Genomic DNA, 20,063 nt, shown 5'->3' with positions numbered 1-20,063 from the left:
TTGTGCACCTAGGGTTTCGCATCCGGATTCATTCAGTATTGTAGGAGTTCTGGCCCCTGACTAATGTCATGTAGTGGGGGCATCTGTGTCCCATGGACACATTTCTAGTTCCTATATGGCTATGTTGTAAATTTAAAAAATCTGCAAAACTACAGGGCAGACTTACACCAAACCTCACAAAATGATCCTTGGGTGGCCCCCTTTCAAATTGCCCAAGAATTAAAATCCATTCAGAACTGCAGTTGACTTGGCACTTCTTCTTCTCAGAAACTGTCAGATTCTTATAAATGTGTTTAGTACTAATCTTCACTTAATAATAAAGCCAAAAGTGAGAGTCATAATTATACCAGATTTTATATTTTGTATTCTGACACTAAACTATATCAATTTCATACATTTACAGATCAATATATAGAAAAATGAAGTTTTTATTTGTGGCTGGTATGCAGTAAATTACCATTTTTTCTATAATAAAATTGAAGTCCTTATAAATATTGGAAAGCAAGAAAATTGGGACTTTAATGAGGGTATATAGTAAAAGACTACAGAATGTTAATATATTTATAATAAATGAATATCCTTCATTTCAGGCTTTTGACCAGAGTCAAAGAAGACACAAGTGGAAGTGTGGAGGTCAATGACCTCTTCAATGCGTGTAAGTTTGAAATGGAAGAGTGCGGTGCAAAAAACATTGCCTCAAAACGTGTGTTTGTCGACCACATTATTAAAGTCTACCCGACTGATGAGAAGAAAAGAGTCCAGAAATTACGGAAATCAACTGTGACACAGTGTACGGGAATAAGTATAGTACCTGTTGATATGAATATACCTGTGAATGTGAATCTGATTACAGTAAATGACATTCTTACGAAATGTGAAAGTGATATTAAAATTGTGGAAGAAAGCTCAAATACGTTAAAGTGCAGCCTAGAAACAACATGCAAAAGTAATGATAATTCTATAATGAAAGTGATAACTTTTACAGATTCCGGTGAGTGGAAATTAGTAATCAGTGACCAAAATGTTGATCTTGACCAGATTCAGATATCAAATACATATCAGTCAAACACAGAAGGAGTACAAGAAAGTAATAAGTGCTGCCAGAAAAGTGCAATTATGTGAAGGAGTGCCAGAAATCAAAAATATAATAATGACAAGATTTCATACTCTTGAAAACTGGCTGGTTTTAAGATCAAAACTGTGTAATAGAGTGACACCATTTAATGCACTTAACAATACTTGTATTAAGTGCCAGAAGATGACAATGATAAATGAAAAGAATGAAGATAAAGACACAGATGACATGGAAAACAACAAAAGTTTCAATACTCACACATTACGACAAAATGAAAAGGAAGATATGTCAAAAAAGTTACCGAAAAAATGTGAAAAAGAAGATATCAAACAATTAATTCCTGGCGCAACTGACGAAATGATAGAACTTATATTAAGTCAAGCAAATAATGCCAGTAAAGATCCGAGGGGTAGGCGGTGGACAGAGGGTATGATTAATGTCTGTTTGCAGTGGTACTGTAAAAGTCCGAAGTCTTATGAACATTTTGACGACAGCATATTTGACTGAATGCCTGAGGAGGCCAAAAGAAGAGACATACCAGAAGAAGGTTACACTGGTGGTATCACAACAGATGAAATGTCGATCCAATCAGACATACAGATTTGTAAAATAACGATGTCATTGAGCTTTCTGGATCAATGGATGTTGGGGAGGACGGTAATCTATGCAATACTCTGAAAAAAGGGAAGAATGAAAAGATCCCTGGTACGCATGCATTACAGTTTGTTTTCTTGGTGTAAATGGTTTTCGGTTTCCGTTCGCCCATTTTATATCTGACGGTGTTCAAGCCCCTGAGTTGTATCCGCTATTCTGGGAAGCCGTAGATGGCCTCAGTCTGTTTGGCTTTAAGGCTGTTTATACGTGCATGGTACCATACCCAAAGCAACAGAACGTTCATGCACATCGATACCATTGCAGATAAATATTTTACATGTGACTGTCCATGCAACTTTGGAAAAATGGTATTTATTATGGACTGTAAACATGTCATAAAGAAAATTAGGAACAATGTATTAAAAAGTGGCATTCTTAAGACATCAACAAGATTATAAACACTTCCAAATTCAGAATCAGTACAATGGCAGATGTTTGTAGACTGTTACAAGTGAGACAAGTTAAATGCTTTCCAGCTACACCGAAAACTTACTAACGACCATATGTACCCATCAAATCAGCTTAAAATGCGACACCATTTGGCAGAAGATGTCCTAGATTCAGACATGCTGCATGTGATGCTACAGTATCAACAAAGTCTAGGGAGTAATGGTTCTGTATTGAATTGCACAACTGAATTTTTGAGACAAACTTCTAAATTAATACAAATATTTAAAGGCATGCGTCCTATAAAAAAAAATTGATTATCCCAGACTAAATGAATTACTTGCAGTTGCATAATGGTTTGATGATTGGAAAGTCAGTGCTATGTCTAATAGTTCAGTCTCACCAAAGGATAGACAAAAGCAGATAATGTCTGCACAATGCCACGAAGACATCCAGGCATGTATCATCGACTTTATTCAATTAACCAAAATTCTACTAAGTAAAGCAACCAGAATTTATATCTCTCCTGGTCTCATAAACTCTGATGTTATTGAAAATACATTCAACCAGCAAAGGACAACATATCATGGTGCGAATTCAAATCCAAATGCTCTCCAGTATAGACAGGCATTAAACAGTATCGTCTTGGGACAAACCACAGTGTCACAAAAAGCCAATGCCGGGAAAAATCGCTGTTTCATATAACTGTGCTTTAAGAAAGCAGGTGCCAGCTCAAAAAAAGAAAATCAGAAAATAAGGAATTCACCAAAATCAAAGTCATCAGAATGTAAGTATTTTAAAATGGTAGGCAATATATCACTTATACTCTACAAAATAGAAAAAAGTGGAAACTTCACACAACAAAAACGAATATGTTGCAGGCTGGGTTTGATTGAGCCTGTTCATGGACAGTATTGGAAATGCATGCTACCATCCACGCCCTCTAGCCCCGGGTTGAGCAGAACTCAACATTTACACATGCTAAAAGTACAAAAAAACAATTAAGAGACATCCGCAGATGTATTTAAAAAAAACAAATGTAAATTTTGTGACTTTCTCCTTCATTCGTTCTATTGAGTGCCAATTTATCATTTTATGATGTGATATTTTATAGACGGATAGTGAGCATCAAAAAAGTCATTAGGTGTAATATAACCTAACTGACTTTTATTTACTTGACTTGTCAACCTGTAGTGATATTCTGATCACAACAGCACCAGTATGAACTTTGATACTTATCGGATTTACGCATATCCAGTATACCAGGGAGATATACTTTACCATTTATAAACCTCACCTTCCTGCTTCACCAGTCATCCTGAATGGAAAACATCTTCTGCCTAGGTACCTGATCAATTGTGAGCTATGAACGTTGGTAAGTGAAATAGTTTAATAATCATATATACCTTTGCTGTTTATTGTTGCAACAACTTCTGTCCTCTTCAAAACCAGCAGATGATTTTTGCAGGAAGTTCATGACACTAGCAGACTGAAGGATCACGCTTTGTTTTGCATTAACGTTGATCACTCGCAGACCCTTTGTTTCCCGAGCTCGACCAAGAGCAACGCCAAGTTGTCCCGGCTTGAAGATCTGGCGACAGTCAATGTCTAAACTGCAACAGATTGATAAATGCCTAAATGCAGTAAAAGAGCAGTACTATTTATAGAAAAGTATTTTAGCATAAGTCATGAAATATTTCTTTGTTTTAAGCATATTGAGAACGGGGCTGGTATTTTCAGTTGAATTATTTCCATTTTGTTTTTGTTTTAAAGCAAATTTACATGCAGTGGTATAATACTTATTTTTGCTTGCATTTACTGTTTTTTGCATGTAAAATATTGAGTGAGATTAATCATAAGTATGTGTTAAGTTGAAATTGATTTAGAAATTTGTAAAACATATTTATTTTATGATACTGAATAATTTATCTTTCCAGTGTTAAGTCTTGTGACTTGTGTATGCTCATAGCAAAGCTCAGTTTTACTGGATACTGAAGCCTTATGGCCACATCGGTGTTTCTTGATGGACTGAAAACTGAAAAATGCATTTTAAAATTGATTCACAAGGTTATTGAAAAGTTTATTACACAGAGATGATGTTAAAAGCTCTTATAAAGTTGTTAATTTTAAGTAATAAAATCAATAAATATTATGTTTTGTAGTACAGAAAGCAATCAAGCATACTATAAGCACTAGGTATATTCACATGAATCATGTAATATTCAAAATTAAATTACTAAAGAAAATCAGGAGCTGGTTTTTGACCTCTCATTTCCAGCATGTGCATGGCTAGAATGGGCCTACACTGGTCAACAAGGCTAAAATATCAAGGTTTAATCTAAGGAATGTCTATTCAAATCAATGTAAAATTTTGTTACATCTTAGGTCAATGTTTATGCAAGATACTTACCTGAAAATCTCAACTTTTCAAGTGGCACTTTAATGCTCAAAGTAGGAAATTCTACCACTGGTCCTGTTTCGCAGATATCATACACATGACCACGCAGACCATTAACCAATTTATCCGACAAGTTACGAAGCAATATAATTGGTGCACCCTTTTTAAGCCAAAGTGTTTTAGGAGCTTATATTTTGTTAAGATGCATCTGGTCACACTCATCTGAAGACTGGAATTTAAACAACTGTCCAGGAAATTCAAAAATTCTATTTCGGTTGTATTCATCAACTTGCTCATTTCTAGCATATAATTTAATAGATTCAGTATCACAAGGCAAAGGTCGACTTAATCCATGAATAAAAGTTTCAGTTTCTTTAGTCACATTTCCATTCGCAGCCTCATGTATGGCTTTTATTAGATCTTTTTCTGATTGGCGTCTTACTTCTGTCAGTGTGACCCTGTGTGGCAAGATATTTTCAAACAGTTTACTCTGAAAACAAAATTCACCTTCTTCTCCATATAACTGGTTGGGAACTGGTGGCAGTTGAGTAAAGTCACCGGATAGTACCAACTGAATACCACCAAAGGAATGCTTTTGGAACTTCAATTTGCACACTTCATCAAGAGATTCAAACAGTCTCTTGCTCAACATTGAGCATTCATCAATCACTAAAACATCAGTCTGGGTTATTCTTTTTCTCACTTCAGCGAACTGAACATTATTTTTCACCTATGTATTGTTGATGCTTCGTCATATAAACAACAGGCAATTCCAGTTGTTGCAGTAAGTGCCACATATTTGCCTTCATTTTTCAGTGCTTGGACAATTTGTTTCAATAGATACGTTTTACCTGTGCCTGCTGCTCCAAGTATCAATAGATTATGTCCGCTTAAAACATATCTAAACGCTTGAGACTGTGCCGTGTTAAGCTCCATCTTAATGTTGGCATATGGCGCGAGACATGTACACACTATGATTCTCTGTTTCCAGCATTACCGTACATGAGATGCCGGGCCCAGACACATCTCCGCCGCTGATCAATGAGACGTCGTCTTACAAAATCTGCCGAAGCATGCGCGTTGGATTAGCATGGCCGCTGCAGGACGATTGTAAACACATCGCGAAGAAAACAGGTTCGTTTTATTGTGTTTAATAGATTTATAGTGACTTTAAGTGTGGAGCGAGATTTCATTTGATAGACTTGAAATAATTGTTGCCGAAAAGTGTGCATTAATTACGATTTGACTGTGTTATACACGTGATAGTTTTAGCAAAACGGTGCAATCAGATCTCTGCCTAGTGTCATTTTTGACAGTTTGAGGTTGAATATTTCTGGCGACGTGTAATTATAGGAGTTGCCATTATTTTTCCTTAATAAGTATTTATTTCTCTAAGAATTGACACCAATGTGATGAAACACGAGACGACTGTATTTTTCCCATAGACAATGAATGTAGAGTCAAATACCTTGTGTTTTTTTAAGAGTATAAAGTTTTTGCTGGTCCATATAATTGACTTTTGTCATTAGTTACGGTGTTTGGATGATGTTTATTAGATTTTAGAATACATTTGATGTGCACAAGGGTTTTGGGGGGTTGTAGAGAGAGAGAGAGGGGGGGAGGGTAGTAGTTTAAGTCATGGCCACGCGCCGTGCACCTATGGGTTGTATCTACACTTTACAAATCTTTTAAAACGACAACTAGTCCAAGAAATTCGTAAAACAATTGTGCGCTTCCTGTGAAAAATATGAAACTTGGCATGATTGTAGATGGATGTATTGTTCTTCAATTTTGACTGGGAAGCAGGTTTTGGATATTCAAATTGGCCATCAAAATTCAAAATGACCGCCATAATTAACATCTTTGTAAAAATGCTCTAGCATTGTATACATGGCGAGAAGAAAAAAAATAGAAAAAAATGTAGCAGAAAGTAATATTTAGCGACAGATCAACACTATATGCAAACAGAAAAAAGTCCAATATAGCGGCCTAATCCAAGATGGCCGCCATAAAATCATTTTTCCATGAAAATCGCTCTTCAAATGGACGAATTGTGCGAAAATTATGAAACGTTGCATATAGAATATATATTTGTGAAGTACACACCTCAAACAATTCACACTAACAGCGGATAAAAAAATTCAATATGGCCAACAAAATTCAAGACGGCTGCCACAAAATGGTTTTTCCATGGAAACTGTGCGTCACTTGGTCATATTGTGTGAAAATTTTGAAACATTGCATGGTAGTATATGTATTCGTATAATACGCTCCTCAAATAATTGTAAAACTGACATTGAAACTTTTGAAGAAATAAATTTAATATGGCCAATAAAATTCAAGATGGCCGCCATAAAATAATTTTTCCATGAAAATCTTCCATCAGTCGGGCATATTGTGTGAATATTGTGAAACGTTGCATGATTGTATATAGACTTGTAAAATATGCTCATAAAAAATAACACTTACATTGGGTAAAAAAAGTCCATGAATATGACCAGTGAAATCCAAAATGGCCGCAAAAAATCAGAAAGAATGGATTTACTTCGGAAATGCACACCTGACCTCGTAGATCTACAACAGGTCATTGTTATTGCCGTTGGATTAATTAGCCATATACAGCCCCGGTTGTTTATGTTGGTATATGTTGTTCTTCAGTCATTGACTGACCCTAGATTTAACTGCCTTTTAGTTTAAACATTTTTCATTCCAGCAATTAATGAAACATTACCAAAATAATAATTGAGCAGACGGACAAATAACAATGCTTAGTACCCCTCTCTTGGTATGTCGCAGTAAGACTGCAAATATAGACAAATCTGATGTCCCTAATATGTTAACAGCTCCATTATGGCAGTATTGACAATAATTTTTTTGCACATATTCTGTCATACGAAAGGCAACAAACTACACATATAATTGCAATATTACATTAACCTGTGAAGTCCCAGATGCCACACTGTAAGCACCGATGCTGCTTTCAAGAGAAGTGCTGGTTTCTTCCATTTTTCAAAACAGAAGAATGGGGTCTGATCACAAATAGCTTTGAGAATATCCTACAAATAGATTTCCCATACGATGTCACACCTGTTGAGAATTCTTGGAAGAACCTTTACATGTATGGTTGAAGTATCTACTCAATGAAAGCTTTAGTGGGATCCGTTTCAGTCTGTTCAGAATTGCAGCCCATCCAATATCTCTGCATTAATTTTGGATGCGTCTGTTGATGTGACACTCGTAGACAGATTCTCAAGTGTTGACAGTAGTTCTTGAATTGTTTCTGACCGCAAATTACCCAACGTCGAGAGAACCGGAAAAGAATTTTGATTTTTCAGTTAACTGGGCAGAATGTAGAAAATATACAAAACATATCAGGATTCTTTTCTGAAAGGAAGACAGCATCTCAAATGTCAACGGGTAAACATGAAATGTCAAAAAAAAACAGTGTCTACTGATTCAGAGTATGAACGTATAGTGTGCAGCCTGCCAGGATACGAGTTATATGACCCAGGGAAGTGCCTACGCCTTTAGTATCTTGAACAATAAAATGGATCCAATCATTAAGGTGACTATGTCTTAGACTAGCTGACAAACGATATAGAATATCCTTTGTTTAAACGTATAGCTGGTGAGACCAAATATCTCATACATAAATTTTCCTCTGGCTACCTTGTCTAAATGATTCGTGTAATACTGATTCGTAAATGATTTCAGTTATGAGCTAGATAATTTCAGAGATCAGTCAAATAACTAAATGTTTCAAACTAACAATCTACAGTAAATAATAATTAGCTCAAACTCCTATATGCTTGAGACTAGTCTTTTTGTTGAAGTTCCCGTCAGACAGTGTCTTTGAATCAACAACATACGAGTCCTATCGCATAGATGCTCGGCCTCTGTCCTCTTAATTGAAGTTGCAAATCTATATGATTGCCCAGACTCCTGAATGCTCAGCGCCCATATGCTATCCAGGCCTGGGACGATTACTCGGTTAATCGGATCCGATTCGATTACAAGGTGAAACCGGTTTCAATTTTGCAAAACCGCTAATCGCTCTCAAACAATAAACATCACAAATACTTTATCTTTATACATTTCTTTGACCAGCACATAGATCCACAGTATATTTCCTCTAAATCACGTTAGCTTGAACATAATCAAAAGTCTCAGACGATATATCTGAAATAAAATACACCAATATATAACTTATTAATTATCACACTGCTTGAAAAGTACCTTTATACGGTCGTCAGAAAAGAAAACAGCATTTCAAATATGGCGGCCGATTATCTTGTTCAATTCGATTTCATACAAATGATTAACCGGTTTCAAAATTTTGAAATCGTCCCAGCCCTAATGCTATCACATGTAACATTCAACTACCATATAGGTATAACCCCGATGCCTTGACTGTACTCCGCCAATAACGCTGAACCGTCTATAAGCTGGAACTATCCTACTCTCTCAGTAGATTACCAAACTCTGGGTCTCTGTCTCAGCTTTCCGATGCACAGCCTATATTTGCTATCGTGTTTAGCCTTCAACTACTCTTAAGGTAAACTCCTATGCACTGGCCCTATAGCTCAAAACCTTGTTGAAAATCTGCAACTCTTCTTTAGTCTATGAGCTTCAAACGCCTTCTTTTTAATAATTTATCCGCCTTGACAGGGCAGTTGCAAGCACTTCCTTATCAAGGTACTGTGGTAAATTATTAGTTGAATCTTTGATGTGTCTTCTTCTACCGCTGGATACAGAATGATCTCCCTGGCATCCATCTACCTATTTATACCTTAGCAGAAGTGAGCTTTGATTGGTGCTATTTATAGAACTTGTTTCTGATTGGTTCAAATTCGTACATAATATTTTACAACGAGTACTTGCTCTAACAAATATCTGGTTCCCTTTAACTTTTGTATATAACATAATATGTGATGCTGGGATCCAGCTATCTCTGTAATTACCCGAATCATCCATAAATGACCCAAATCCTATTATTTCCAGCAATTGAACTATAATTATAGTAAATGTAGCTTGACAAGAACTTTCTGTGCTTTTGTTTTACGTTATCAATATATCAAATACACTGGCACCAGAACAGAAAGAAAATGCCCCTGTACATGTTATACCTTACCCCTAGGTATTCTATAAGAACCATGGTCATTAAGGGGAAAATATACTAACCCGTTTCAATCGCGCATTTCATACCTAAAACACACAGTTCTGTAAATGTGAACTATGGATATCTAACAAGTGGTAATTTATCTTCCATCGTGTACCGGTCACATTTTTTCAATACATTTTATCTTAGAAAAAACAACGGATAGTTTATAGTTATTTCAACGTTACACAAAAAACTTGCTTGAACTTCCCTGGTGAAGTTCCGTTCTAGATTACAAAACCATTCTGACTGGCTGTTAGGAAAATATATGTCAATCGTCATTTTACTACACGTGTTCGCTAAAATGTGAAAATGCAGCATAAATGTGCAAAATGAATAAAATAAACAGAACAGATACAGACAAATGTACGATTTCAAATTAAAGATCATATACAAGATGAATTTCATTCATCATTTCGAGTTTTAGCGTAAAACTGTGATTTTTTATAATTCTGTTTTTGTTTGTTAACATTTCCCCAAACATGTGCACACTGCCATGACCTCTAGACCGGATGTTCATTAGGGAAGGCCACGCAAGTTTTTTCTGTAACGTTAACGAAAGCATAAAATATGTTGATAATCTCAGCAACATGGAATATTGAGACAATGTGACTGGTGCACGATGGAAGATAAATTATCGCTTGTTCAATATACTAGGTACCCATTTACTTTATGCACTGTACACTAACATATGCATTATTAACCTCACAAGTACCTGCTATATACCTATCTGAGCCAATTGTTGCACAATTTTTTGTAATTACAAGCAATTACTTATATTGACAAAACATTTATTATTATGAACAAAAAAGATAAGTTGGTAAAATAATATTTTGCTAATTTGAATAGTTTTAAATCAATTTCTGAGCTTTGTCCCTTGACATTTTAGGTACTGTTTTAATTTAGGTTTCATTTAAACAAGTGGGGGTGGGCAACTTTCTTTTATAATTTTTGCATGTAAACAAATGTATTTTATACATAACTGTTTAGTATCAAGGAATACAAGTAGCATAGGATAAGATAATGTGATTTTTCAGTCCAATTTAATATATAAAACATGGCTTGTATACGTTAGAAGAGACAATCAAGTATCAGTAGCGAATCTATAGATTCATAGTGCTGGCCAACTTGAAAATATAATGACCATAAAAGATTTTGTCTTAATACGATTGTCTTGATTATGTAAGGGTATATATTATATATATGACTGTTCCAAGTAACACCTTTTTATGTGATGTAATCAATTATTTCGACATTTTCAAATAAAAGTAGATTTTTGGCGGCCATCTTGGGATTGGGCGGCCATACTGATTTTTCAATATAAATCGCAAACTCATTCGAAGCGTGGTATATATTCCACTATTATTCCAAAGCTTTTTTACAGGATACACACACTTGTTTTTCCATTTTCTTAGTAAACTGTATTATGGCGGCCATCTTGGATTTCCACAAACCGCTTCCTATTCTTAAATGAAGCGTATAATATTTATGTACTACCGTGCCAACTTTTATGCTTTTCGCAGAAGGTACACATTTCGACCCTTTTACTGCACGGATTTCTTTGAAATGAAAGATCTTTTGTTAAGAACAAATATATTTGACATTATGATCGAGCTATGCAATCCCATACCTTTTAAGAAATGATAGTTAGCAGAATCATTCTTTTACATAGCGAAATTATACGAGGAGGTTACATGCCTGCGGAACACTTCGTTTTCAAATGTTGAAGTGTAACAATAAATGCTCTAATATGAAAAATCCATGCACATTTCAGTGTTTTCAGAGACTATATAACAGAAAGGTGTTACAGCTAAATTCGTACACACTGTATAGGTTATTAGATGTGTAGACGTCTACGCCCTCTTAAATTAGTCCGCGGGACGTGTTACTTTCCGTGTTGTAAAACTTTTCAAGCATGGTTACTCGTTGATGTCACATCGGCCTACTATATTTGGCGTCATATGTGCGCCATGAAATATTGCTTCTCTATTTCATCTAGTACTTGCTTACAGAAAAGACATATTAGAATCGAACTAGTATATAACATTACATACCCCTCATCTATTTGCCTGATGATTGCGGTCCAACTGATCCATTCTTACATATAACTTTAAAATAATTACCTTTGATATACCGGTTTTAATAACACAACATGAAGCTAAAACAACAAAATATGTAGAATTATAATCATAGAAACTATATTTGTATTCTGAAACATCTCATCAAAATGATCTGACCATGAGCATTTAACTTCTTATCTAGTAACAAAACAATACAAAGTGAACTGATGAGCATTGACAATGTATATTAAACTTCAAAAATGTTTTTCTTCATATTTTGCTTTGATTCCTATGTACATTTAAACCATGAAAACCCAAAATCTTTGTTTTACATGTTCAAGAACACATGATTTGTCTTCCTTTGTACCACTTGACCACATAATTTGATAAGTGACTAGCTAACTACTGAAGAAAAGGTTCACTTTGCTAGTGAGATTGCTAAATTTCTGTGAAGCTCTTGTTCAGTATTAGCAGCATTGTTAATCATTGTGCGATGTTGACATATGACGGAAGTAACTATACATTTTAACTGAAAATATTTATGCAGTTTTTGTAATATTTGGTATTATTGTGCCATTTTATTATATTCAATGTTGTTAAATTTTCTGGTCCTTTGGGATCATGGAGTCAATTAAATGTTTAAGAATAACAGAGTTCCCCTTAAACCGGTGCTAGGGGGCATGAAGTGTATTGGGCCTCTCAACTCTCATGAACAGACTCAGTCAAACCGAGGCTGTTATTTTTGTTTGTTTGGATACGTTTTATGTATCCAAAAGATCTTTTCATAGATTTTATTGATATGCAGTTTCTATTACACTTTACATAACTGGTATTCCCATGGAAATTCATTTTGAACCGTCAATCGTAAGATTTGTTTATACAGTAGAATCCCTACTTACGAACACCAAAGAAATAAAACCGCCCCGCTAATACGACCGATTTTTCAAAGAGCGGAATAATTTGTTTTAAAATGCAATGATCGCTTGTGTAGAAATGCAACCATCCCGTTAACCCACTTATGCGACCACCACTACCAGTCCGATTCCAGTTTACATGATACATACGACCACTCGCATAAGACCACAGTTATTTTTACAATATGTTCTATATAGGCACTGGACACTACTGCAATTTTGCATGCATTCCAACCCCCTAAAAATACCTGAACTCTGCAGAAATATTCAAGAGAAAAAATTCCAGCCACAAAAAAACATGGGGTTGATCGGCTCTTTTTTCCACCGTTTTGAACCAAATCACATGCGTATGAAGAACGCTCTCTAAATGTCCGCAAACAGGCAAAACAGGCCCTATCAAAAAGTCATGTAATGCATATTCCACCCCGGTATTAAGAACAGTTTAAGAACCATTAGTAGTCGTAATAGCAGGATTCCACTGTATATTGTAATGAAAGAGATTGTAGCTCGAGACTTTTCCATATACACAGTCAAAAATATGTTATAACTGCATTAAAACATCGTGTTTGATGATATTTTGATATTCAAACGTTCATATTAACCTTTACCACGGGCTGGTCTATTATTCAAGTTGGATAGTACCATTTATCATTTTAAGGATGAGTCTGCACGGATGCAAAGGCAGAATCACTTGCCGGCTAAGTTGACGCTGCGAACGCATGTTTTGAAGTGCTGAAATCGAAAAAAAAAATAAACTGTTTTCTAAGAAATCAAGCAATACTTTTAAATACAATTGATTTCAATGTAGAATCAAGGTGTTATCATGCATTAACATTAGTAAAGTTTTTTCTTTATTAAAACTATATGCTGTCAAGATGTTGGACAAGATCACTGAGGTCAAAAACATGATTGTTGGTGAATTATCAGGTTAAACGCTATTTGACACATGAGCCACACTATGAGAAAACCAACATAGTGCGTTTTCGACCAGCATGGATACAGACCAGCCTGCGCATCCGTGCAGTCTGATCATGATCCATGCTGTTCGCTAATGGTTTATCTAATTGCAATAGGCTTTAAAAACGAACAGCATCGATCCTGACCAGACTGTTCGGATGCTCAGGCTGGTCTGTATTCATGCTGGTCGCAAACGCACTATGTTGGTTTTCTCATGGTGCGGCTCAATTATATGCCCTTATAATACCAATATAAATGGAAGTGATAACTTAATTCTAACAAGTATTTCATTATGCTTTATTCCGGCAAGCTGTCAGCGAATGCTATCTTTTGAATAAGAATTAACGTATTACTGTAAATCATATTTCAACAATCAATTTATTTTTTAAAAAGGTAGATTTAATCTTATTAACTGTGGATCTTTGAAATAAATAAGTTATACTTACAGAACAATGCACCTTCTATTTAACGTACTGAAAAAAAAAACATTATACAATCATCTAATGAAGTTATAGACGGCCGATATGGGTACAATAAATAGCTTAACCAAAAACAGGCGATTTTACAACAGAATTTCGTTTATGCTTACAAAAGATTATCACAATAAGCATCTAGCAGATAAATAATCATACATATAACGATCTGATTCATAGTTCATCCAATATATAGCGAACTGTTCATTATATGATAGTCAGATCAGCTCAGAAGGAACAAATTTCCACTGTCCCGAAAAGTACGCTATATCTGAGTTTAAGGTAGCAGGGTACACTTCGAATTTGGCCCCCGTCAATATCTGTAATAATTAGAACTTCGTGATTTTGGATGTCTGTAAATTAAAGTGAGAGATGATGATTGTTAATTCTTCAGAAAATTTAAACAGCTGATACATGTAAAATTCTGATGTCAGTTGTAAAACTATCTTCTGCTAGCTTTGTATGAATCGAAGTCACACTGACGCGGGAAGTTCAAATCATAGAAGGGTTCCATGCTTGTTGATTGATACTCAGGAGCATTTTTGCTATTTTGTGAAAAAACGAGACGGATGGGCCCCAATTCCATTAATATCCTGTAGTTAAGTAGGGACTATTAAATTGAGAAATGCAATAAAATTGGACATTGTTCCTAAAACGGGATCATTGCAGGCTGTTCAAAAAGTGCAAAATTGATGATTTTGGCATGTTATTTTTAATGGATGGTGCGAAACTTTCGTTTTCATAACTTTCTGTATTCTTGTATCAGAGTCCTGATCTTGTCATTAATTAAAAGCACAAAACAAGCACACAATTTATAAAATGGCCACCCTGATTCTGCTCATTAGGGAAGTGCAATATTACGACTCTCTACATATAAGCGTGGCCGTGCCCAAAATTTTTGAATCTAAGTGTACCCTGCTACCTTAAGGTATTAGGCCCATAATAGAGTACCTCCTTCTTGAAGAGTATTCAATTCCTACAATGAAACTACTTTGACTGAAATTTTCAGGGGGCGTAGGTTCAAGCCCCTCTGGGACCAATATTTTCTTCTTCTTATTTTGCTTTTTTCCTAGTAAGATTTTACTTTTTTCAAGACTTATTATTGATTTATTGTACAAAAGTGGACATATTTCATTTGATAAGCAATTTCTTGCTGTTCAAAGTGAATTTACCTCTGAAACAGAAGAGAGCAGAGTTAGACGTCTTTAAAAATATTGAGTTACATGCGGTAAAAGTTCTCTATTTTGCCTTTACTCTTTAGATTACATATTGTGGAAGAAATGTAGGTAGGTTTTACTTCTGCCCCAAGATTAATTTTGAATGAAGTGAGCAAAATTTAAAACAGTCCCAAAGGACTCGACCATAATTTTTATCAATGTTGGAGTTAGCATTTTGTCTCATTAAATCCGTTTACTTGAGTCACCTTAATACAATGATATTGACATTTTTATTTTGTGTTTTATTATTGTTTACCAATAGTTTGGTGTTTCTTTTATTAAAATTAACGGTATAATGAATTTTCTGCAAACGTTTTGGACAGTGGCCATCACTTTGCATTTTGTCTCTACTTGAGCTTGAGGAAATACCATAAATTATACAAAATTAAAAAAAAAAACAAAAAGAAAAAAAACGAAAAAAACGGCACGGTAAAAGTTGTTTAAAATTTGCAACACAATGCAAAATACAGTCAACTTTAAGAATATACCATCTTTTTAACATTACTTTAGGGGCCTAATACCTTAACTGTACACAGTCAACTTTAAGAATATACCATTTTTTTAACATTACTTTAGGGGCCTAATACCTTAACTTTACACGAAAAAAATGACTCCGGCCTCTAGCGGCGTTGCTTGTTTATAAGATTTTTAAGATGACTTTGATACTTTTGTTATTCTGGGGAACTAGCAAGTCGTCCAGTAAGTGTTTTGTTAAAATACAATAGTAATAAGTTTTTATTTTAATTGTATTCACAATTCTTGATTATGACGAATATTTGAAGTTTAATGGGTTATGATGGATCATAAAATCACGTTTTTTTTCCCATTTTTCTTTGTTAAGGCGGGGGTGGGGGCACTAAATTTTGTCCATGTGTTTGTCCATCAAACCGTTCGTCCAAATTTCTGTCGGACATATCTCAAAACAAAAATTAACCTAGAGTCATCAAACCTCACAGGACTGTTATTCAGTATGTGAAATTGTGCACCTAAAGTTTTAAGTTTGATTTCACACAGCCAGACTAGTTCATATAACCCTTGAATTAGTCAAAAATATGCAGAAAAGGGCCTTAAAGCTTGTGTCACATGTATCTCAAAAAGTATTTAACTTAGGATTATGATTATGCAACATTACAAGAATATTGTGCAGCAAGAGAAGCTGCGTACCTTAGGTTTTGTTGGAGTGTTCACTTAGCCGGACTAGAATTATCGCCCTTAATTTAGTAAAAACATATACATAAAGGGCATGTAAGTTTGGGTTACTGGCATTTTTTAAATGGATTTGGCTTAGGGTCAAGAAACATAATAGGGATATTATTCAGCATGTGAAGTTGTACACCTGGTGTTTTGATTGGGATTCTTTTGCTCTAACCAGAGTTATGGTTCTCGATTAAGTAAAAATATACATAAAGGCATACAAGGTTGTGTCGCAATATCTCAAAAAGTGTTTGACTCATTTTCTTTTGATATAAGGAAAAAAGCATGATCTTTTTGCCGTGTTTATTCAAAGATTTTATAACCAATAATTTCTAACCACAAGGAAGGTTTTGACTGTCGGTTTCTAGTACCATTTCAAACGTAAATTCGACTGATTAAAGCATGTCCGTGTTGCAATATTAAATTTTCTGTTCATTTTTTTAAGTTAAATTTATCTGGAAATTGTGTATGTATTGAAACGTAATTATGCTTTATCAAGAGTAAATCATATTTTGCCCCAACATGTAAACCAGACAATTATTAGGTATTAACATACGAGTATACTTTGCATTATGGTTAGTTTATGCTGTAAGCTGTAAAAACGTTATTATAAGCTGTAAGCACTTAAAACGTTATTATAAGTTGCAAACACTTAAAACGTTATTAAAAGCTGTAAGCACTTAAAACGTTATTATAAGCTGTAAGCACTTAAAACATTATTACATCCCGTCTTGAAACTAGTGTTACTGAACGGTATTTTGAGTTGTATTTTAAATAAAGTCTGTATCTTAAAATAGTCAGATAGTGTTTGTTGAAATTTTAATATATACTTTTATTTGTATATTCTAATCGGATTAAATGTACTGAGATTTTCTTGCCTGATTTGAGAATAATTCTTCACAACAGGGGGACCAGACATCATGTATATACCAATGTGTATTCATATGAACAGAATACTGCTACGGAGGAAACAAAATATCTATATGCCACAAATACGTCATAAGGACAATAATTCGAGAGGAAATTATTTTCAAAACTCAAGTTTTAAGGAAATAAATTCAGATTTCGGGGAAGGTCTTAATAACAAAATGTCTACTGCAGCAGTTGTTTCTTTGTGCATCTTTCTCTGTTATCTTGGAGTTGTAAGAACTGGTAATTATATTTTTGAGCATTTCATGTGAAAATTATATATTTTCAACTCAAAGGCGCATGTTCGTCAATGTGTTCTTTTTATTATTCTAATGTGCTTAGTTTTTCTTTTAATTTACTGTATTTGTGTTGAATGAATATTTTGAAGCTGCATTGAGACTGTGTTTGTCGTTGTATCTTACTTCAGCATTTTGAATACTAGAATCGTTTTATGTTACAGATACAGAGACAGACGGTTATTCTGGTGAAGTGAAAGCTTTGTTTGAAGATCTAACCTCATACAAGACCAATATAGCAAGTGCAAAGACAAAAATCAGTACATCAGAAGGGACATGGGACAGGAAATACGCAATTGGTGTTATCAACTTGTACACACAACAGAGTAAGTTTTACTCAACACTGAACTACGAAATGCGAAACATGTACCCAGACAATACAACTGATATATGGAAACGAGCTGGCGACCTTATTAACAGGGGCCTAGATATTCTTGGACCAACGATTCATAGTTTACTCTACAGGGGATGTCGAAATATAAATACAAGTCCAGTTGTTGGGGAAGATTTCCTCTTTAATCAAATTACTAGTACAAGTACTTCGAAATCAATCGCTGAGGGATTTATTTCATGCAAAAATGGTAACCTTTTTAAGATATCCAATGTTTATGGTGTGGCCGTTTCAAGTTTTTCACAGTTTTCGTTCGAAGGAGAAGTAATAATCAAATCTTGCAATATCTTTAAAGTAGATAAAGGTCCAATAAAAGAAAACAGTTACAATGTTTATTATCTGAACGGTCAAGCTGATGTAAACGGTATCGACAAAGACTGTACATTGGATGAAAACGATGTCGACAGAGAACGTACATGGGATGAAAACGGTGTTGACATAAATCGCACACAGGATGAAAACGGTGTCGACAGAGAACGTACATGGGATGAAAACAATGCTGAAAGACCAGGTGCAGGAATCATTCCAAACTATGTAACTTCTATGTTGCTGAGTCTGAGTATTGTGCTTTGCCACTAGACAATTGTGGAAAACATTATTATATCGCCAAGATAAACAACTATGCATATCATTTTTTCTAGAATCATTATGAAACTGAATCTCATTTGAGATAGAAACTTGAATGATGTCACCGTGCTCTTATAATCAATATACAACCATAACCATTTTTAAAAGGTTACATAAATATACATAAACACACATATACACATTGATTTTACAATAGAGTGAAATCCATTATCATAGTATGATAATTAAGAACGAAAGTACATTATTTTTAAAAATATTTATTCCAAATAAATGTGCATTTATTTGTGTAAACATATAACTTTTAAATAGGTAGAATTATAACCAATTTAGACAGCGTCTTGTAGAATCCTTTCTTTTTGTTTGACATATTTTGTATTATTTTATTTGTATTAACCAGAGCTTTTGAGTTTTAGGACTTACGGAATATTTATAGTTAAGGAGGAAACAAATGGAAAAGGCAAAAACACTTAAAAATTCATTTCAAAGTATATGACTGAAACTGAAACGACATTTACAGAGGGAAGATGGAAAGGCAGATAAAAAGAAAGGAAAAGCAATATCTCACTTCAAATGGAATGGATCTGTTTGGATAATTGGATAAAACCCTTGCGTCTGATATATAAGATTGTACTTATGTAAGATTAAGGTATTTTCTTGATCTGTAATTGTTGGTTTACCGAATAATAGTGTGTCCTGGATTATGTTAGAAGTTTTGAAGACTGTTAAGCAGAATCATAAGAATATTATAATAGAACATTAAATCTTTCTCAATTTCACCACAACCGCACAAAGGCATAGAGGGTATGTTTTTTCGGAAACAGATGACAGTTGAGAGAACTACATTTTGTACGAAGAAGTGCATGACGAAATAAAATGTATAGGTCCTTGTGTTTCTTTTTGAGATATTTGCACATGATTAGAGATATGCGCTCATTACACGATGATTATTTAGATTTATTTAAAGAGTTAAACGTATTAATATTACATTATACCTTTAGAAAGATAGTAACGTTTCAGTCTTAAAAATTTACTGAATGTTTGCCATTAATACATAAAACGATTTCATGTTCCGAATACCGAGTTCAGGCTTTATTTAACGGTATCCGGATAAATTACGTAACACCATTACTTTCGGTTTATGAAACGTACAGAAAGGCAGACTGTTTATGGTTGTATATTTCTGCCACGAGATAGCTAGGTAGCTATTACGATAATTTGTAAACTTTCCAGGATACGTGTGCATTTTTTCTGAGAGCATTTCAGCAATAAATAAAATGTTCTAGATATATTTAATTATTTCCTGAAAATGTTTGAGCGCAAAACTTTAAGCGTTAATGCTTGGAACTGCCACGAGATGCGCGTTAACTATCACGATAATATTTTAAATTTTCC

At 34.5% G+C, this 20,063-nt stretch overlaps 2 protein-coding genes across 3 annotated transcripts in view; both read left to right on the top strand.

Annotated features, from left to right (window-relative positions):
* The window catches only part of LOC123538309 (multidrug resistance-associated protein 1-like), a 65,954-nt gene extending 64,832 nt beyond the window's left edge, over positions 1 to 1,122 (top strand). Inside the window, exon 25 of the mRNA XM_053529691.1 lies at positions 591 to 1,122. Within this exon, the coding sequence (XP_053385666.1) occupies positions 591 to 1,122 (532 nt within the window). The remainder of the gene's footprint in view (positions 1 to 590) is intronic.
* Positions 645 to 19,561, top strand: LOC128550437 (uncharacterized). 2 transcript variants are annotated; one of them, XM_053529490.1, is made up of 3 exons: positions 645 to 3,491; positions 5,506 to 5,648; positions 17,857 to 19,561. In XM_053529490.1, exons 2-3 carry the CDS (start codon positions 5,522 to 5,524, stop codon positions 18,660 to 18,662), a joined length of 933 nt encoding a protein of 310 aa, XP_053385465.1. In that variant the 5' UTR covers positions 645 to 3,491; positions 5,506 to 5,521; the 3' UTR covers positions 18,663 to 19,561. The 2 variants fall into 2 exon arrangements, with proteins under 2 accessions (XP_053385465.1, XP_053385464.1); XM_053529489.1 differs by lacking the exons at positions 645 to 3,491; positions 5,506 to 5,648 and adding an exon at positions 17,498 to 17,639.
* Positions 19,562 to 20,063: the final 502 nt, after the last annotated feature.

The sequence above is a fragment of the Mercenaria mercenaria genome, chromosome 18 (assembly GCF_021730395.1).
Source record: "Mercenaria mercenaria strain notata chromosome 18, MADL_Memer_1, whole genome shotgun sequence".
Lineage (NCBI taxonomy): Eukaryota > Metazoa > Mollusca > Bivalvia > Venerida > Veneridae > Mercenaria > Mercenaria mercenaria.
The sequence above is the reverse complement of the archived record's forward strand: the minus strand, read 5'-3'. Positions and strand labels throughout refer to the sequence as shown.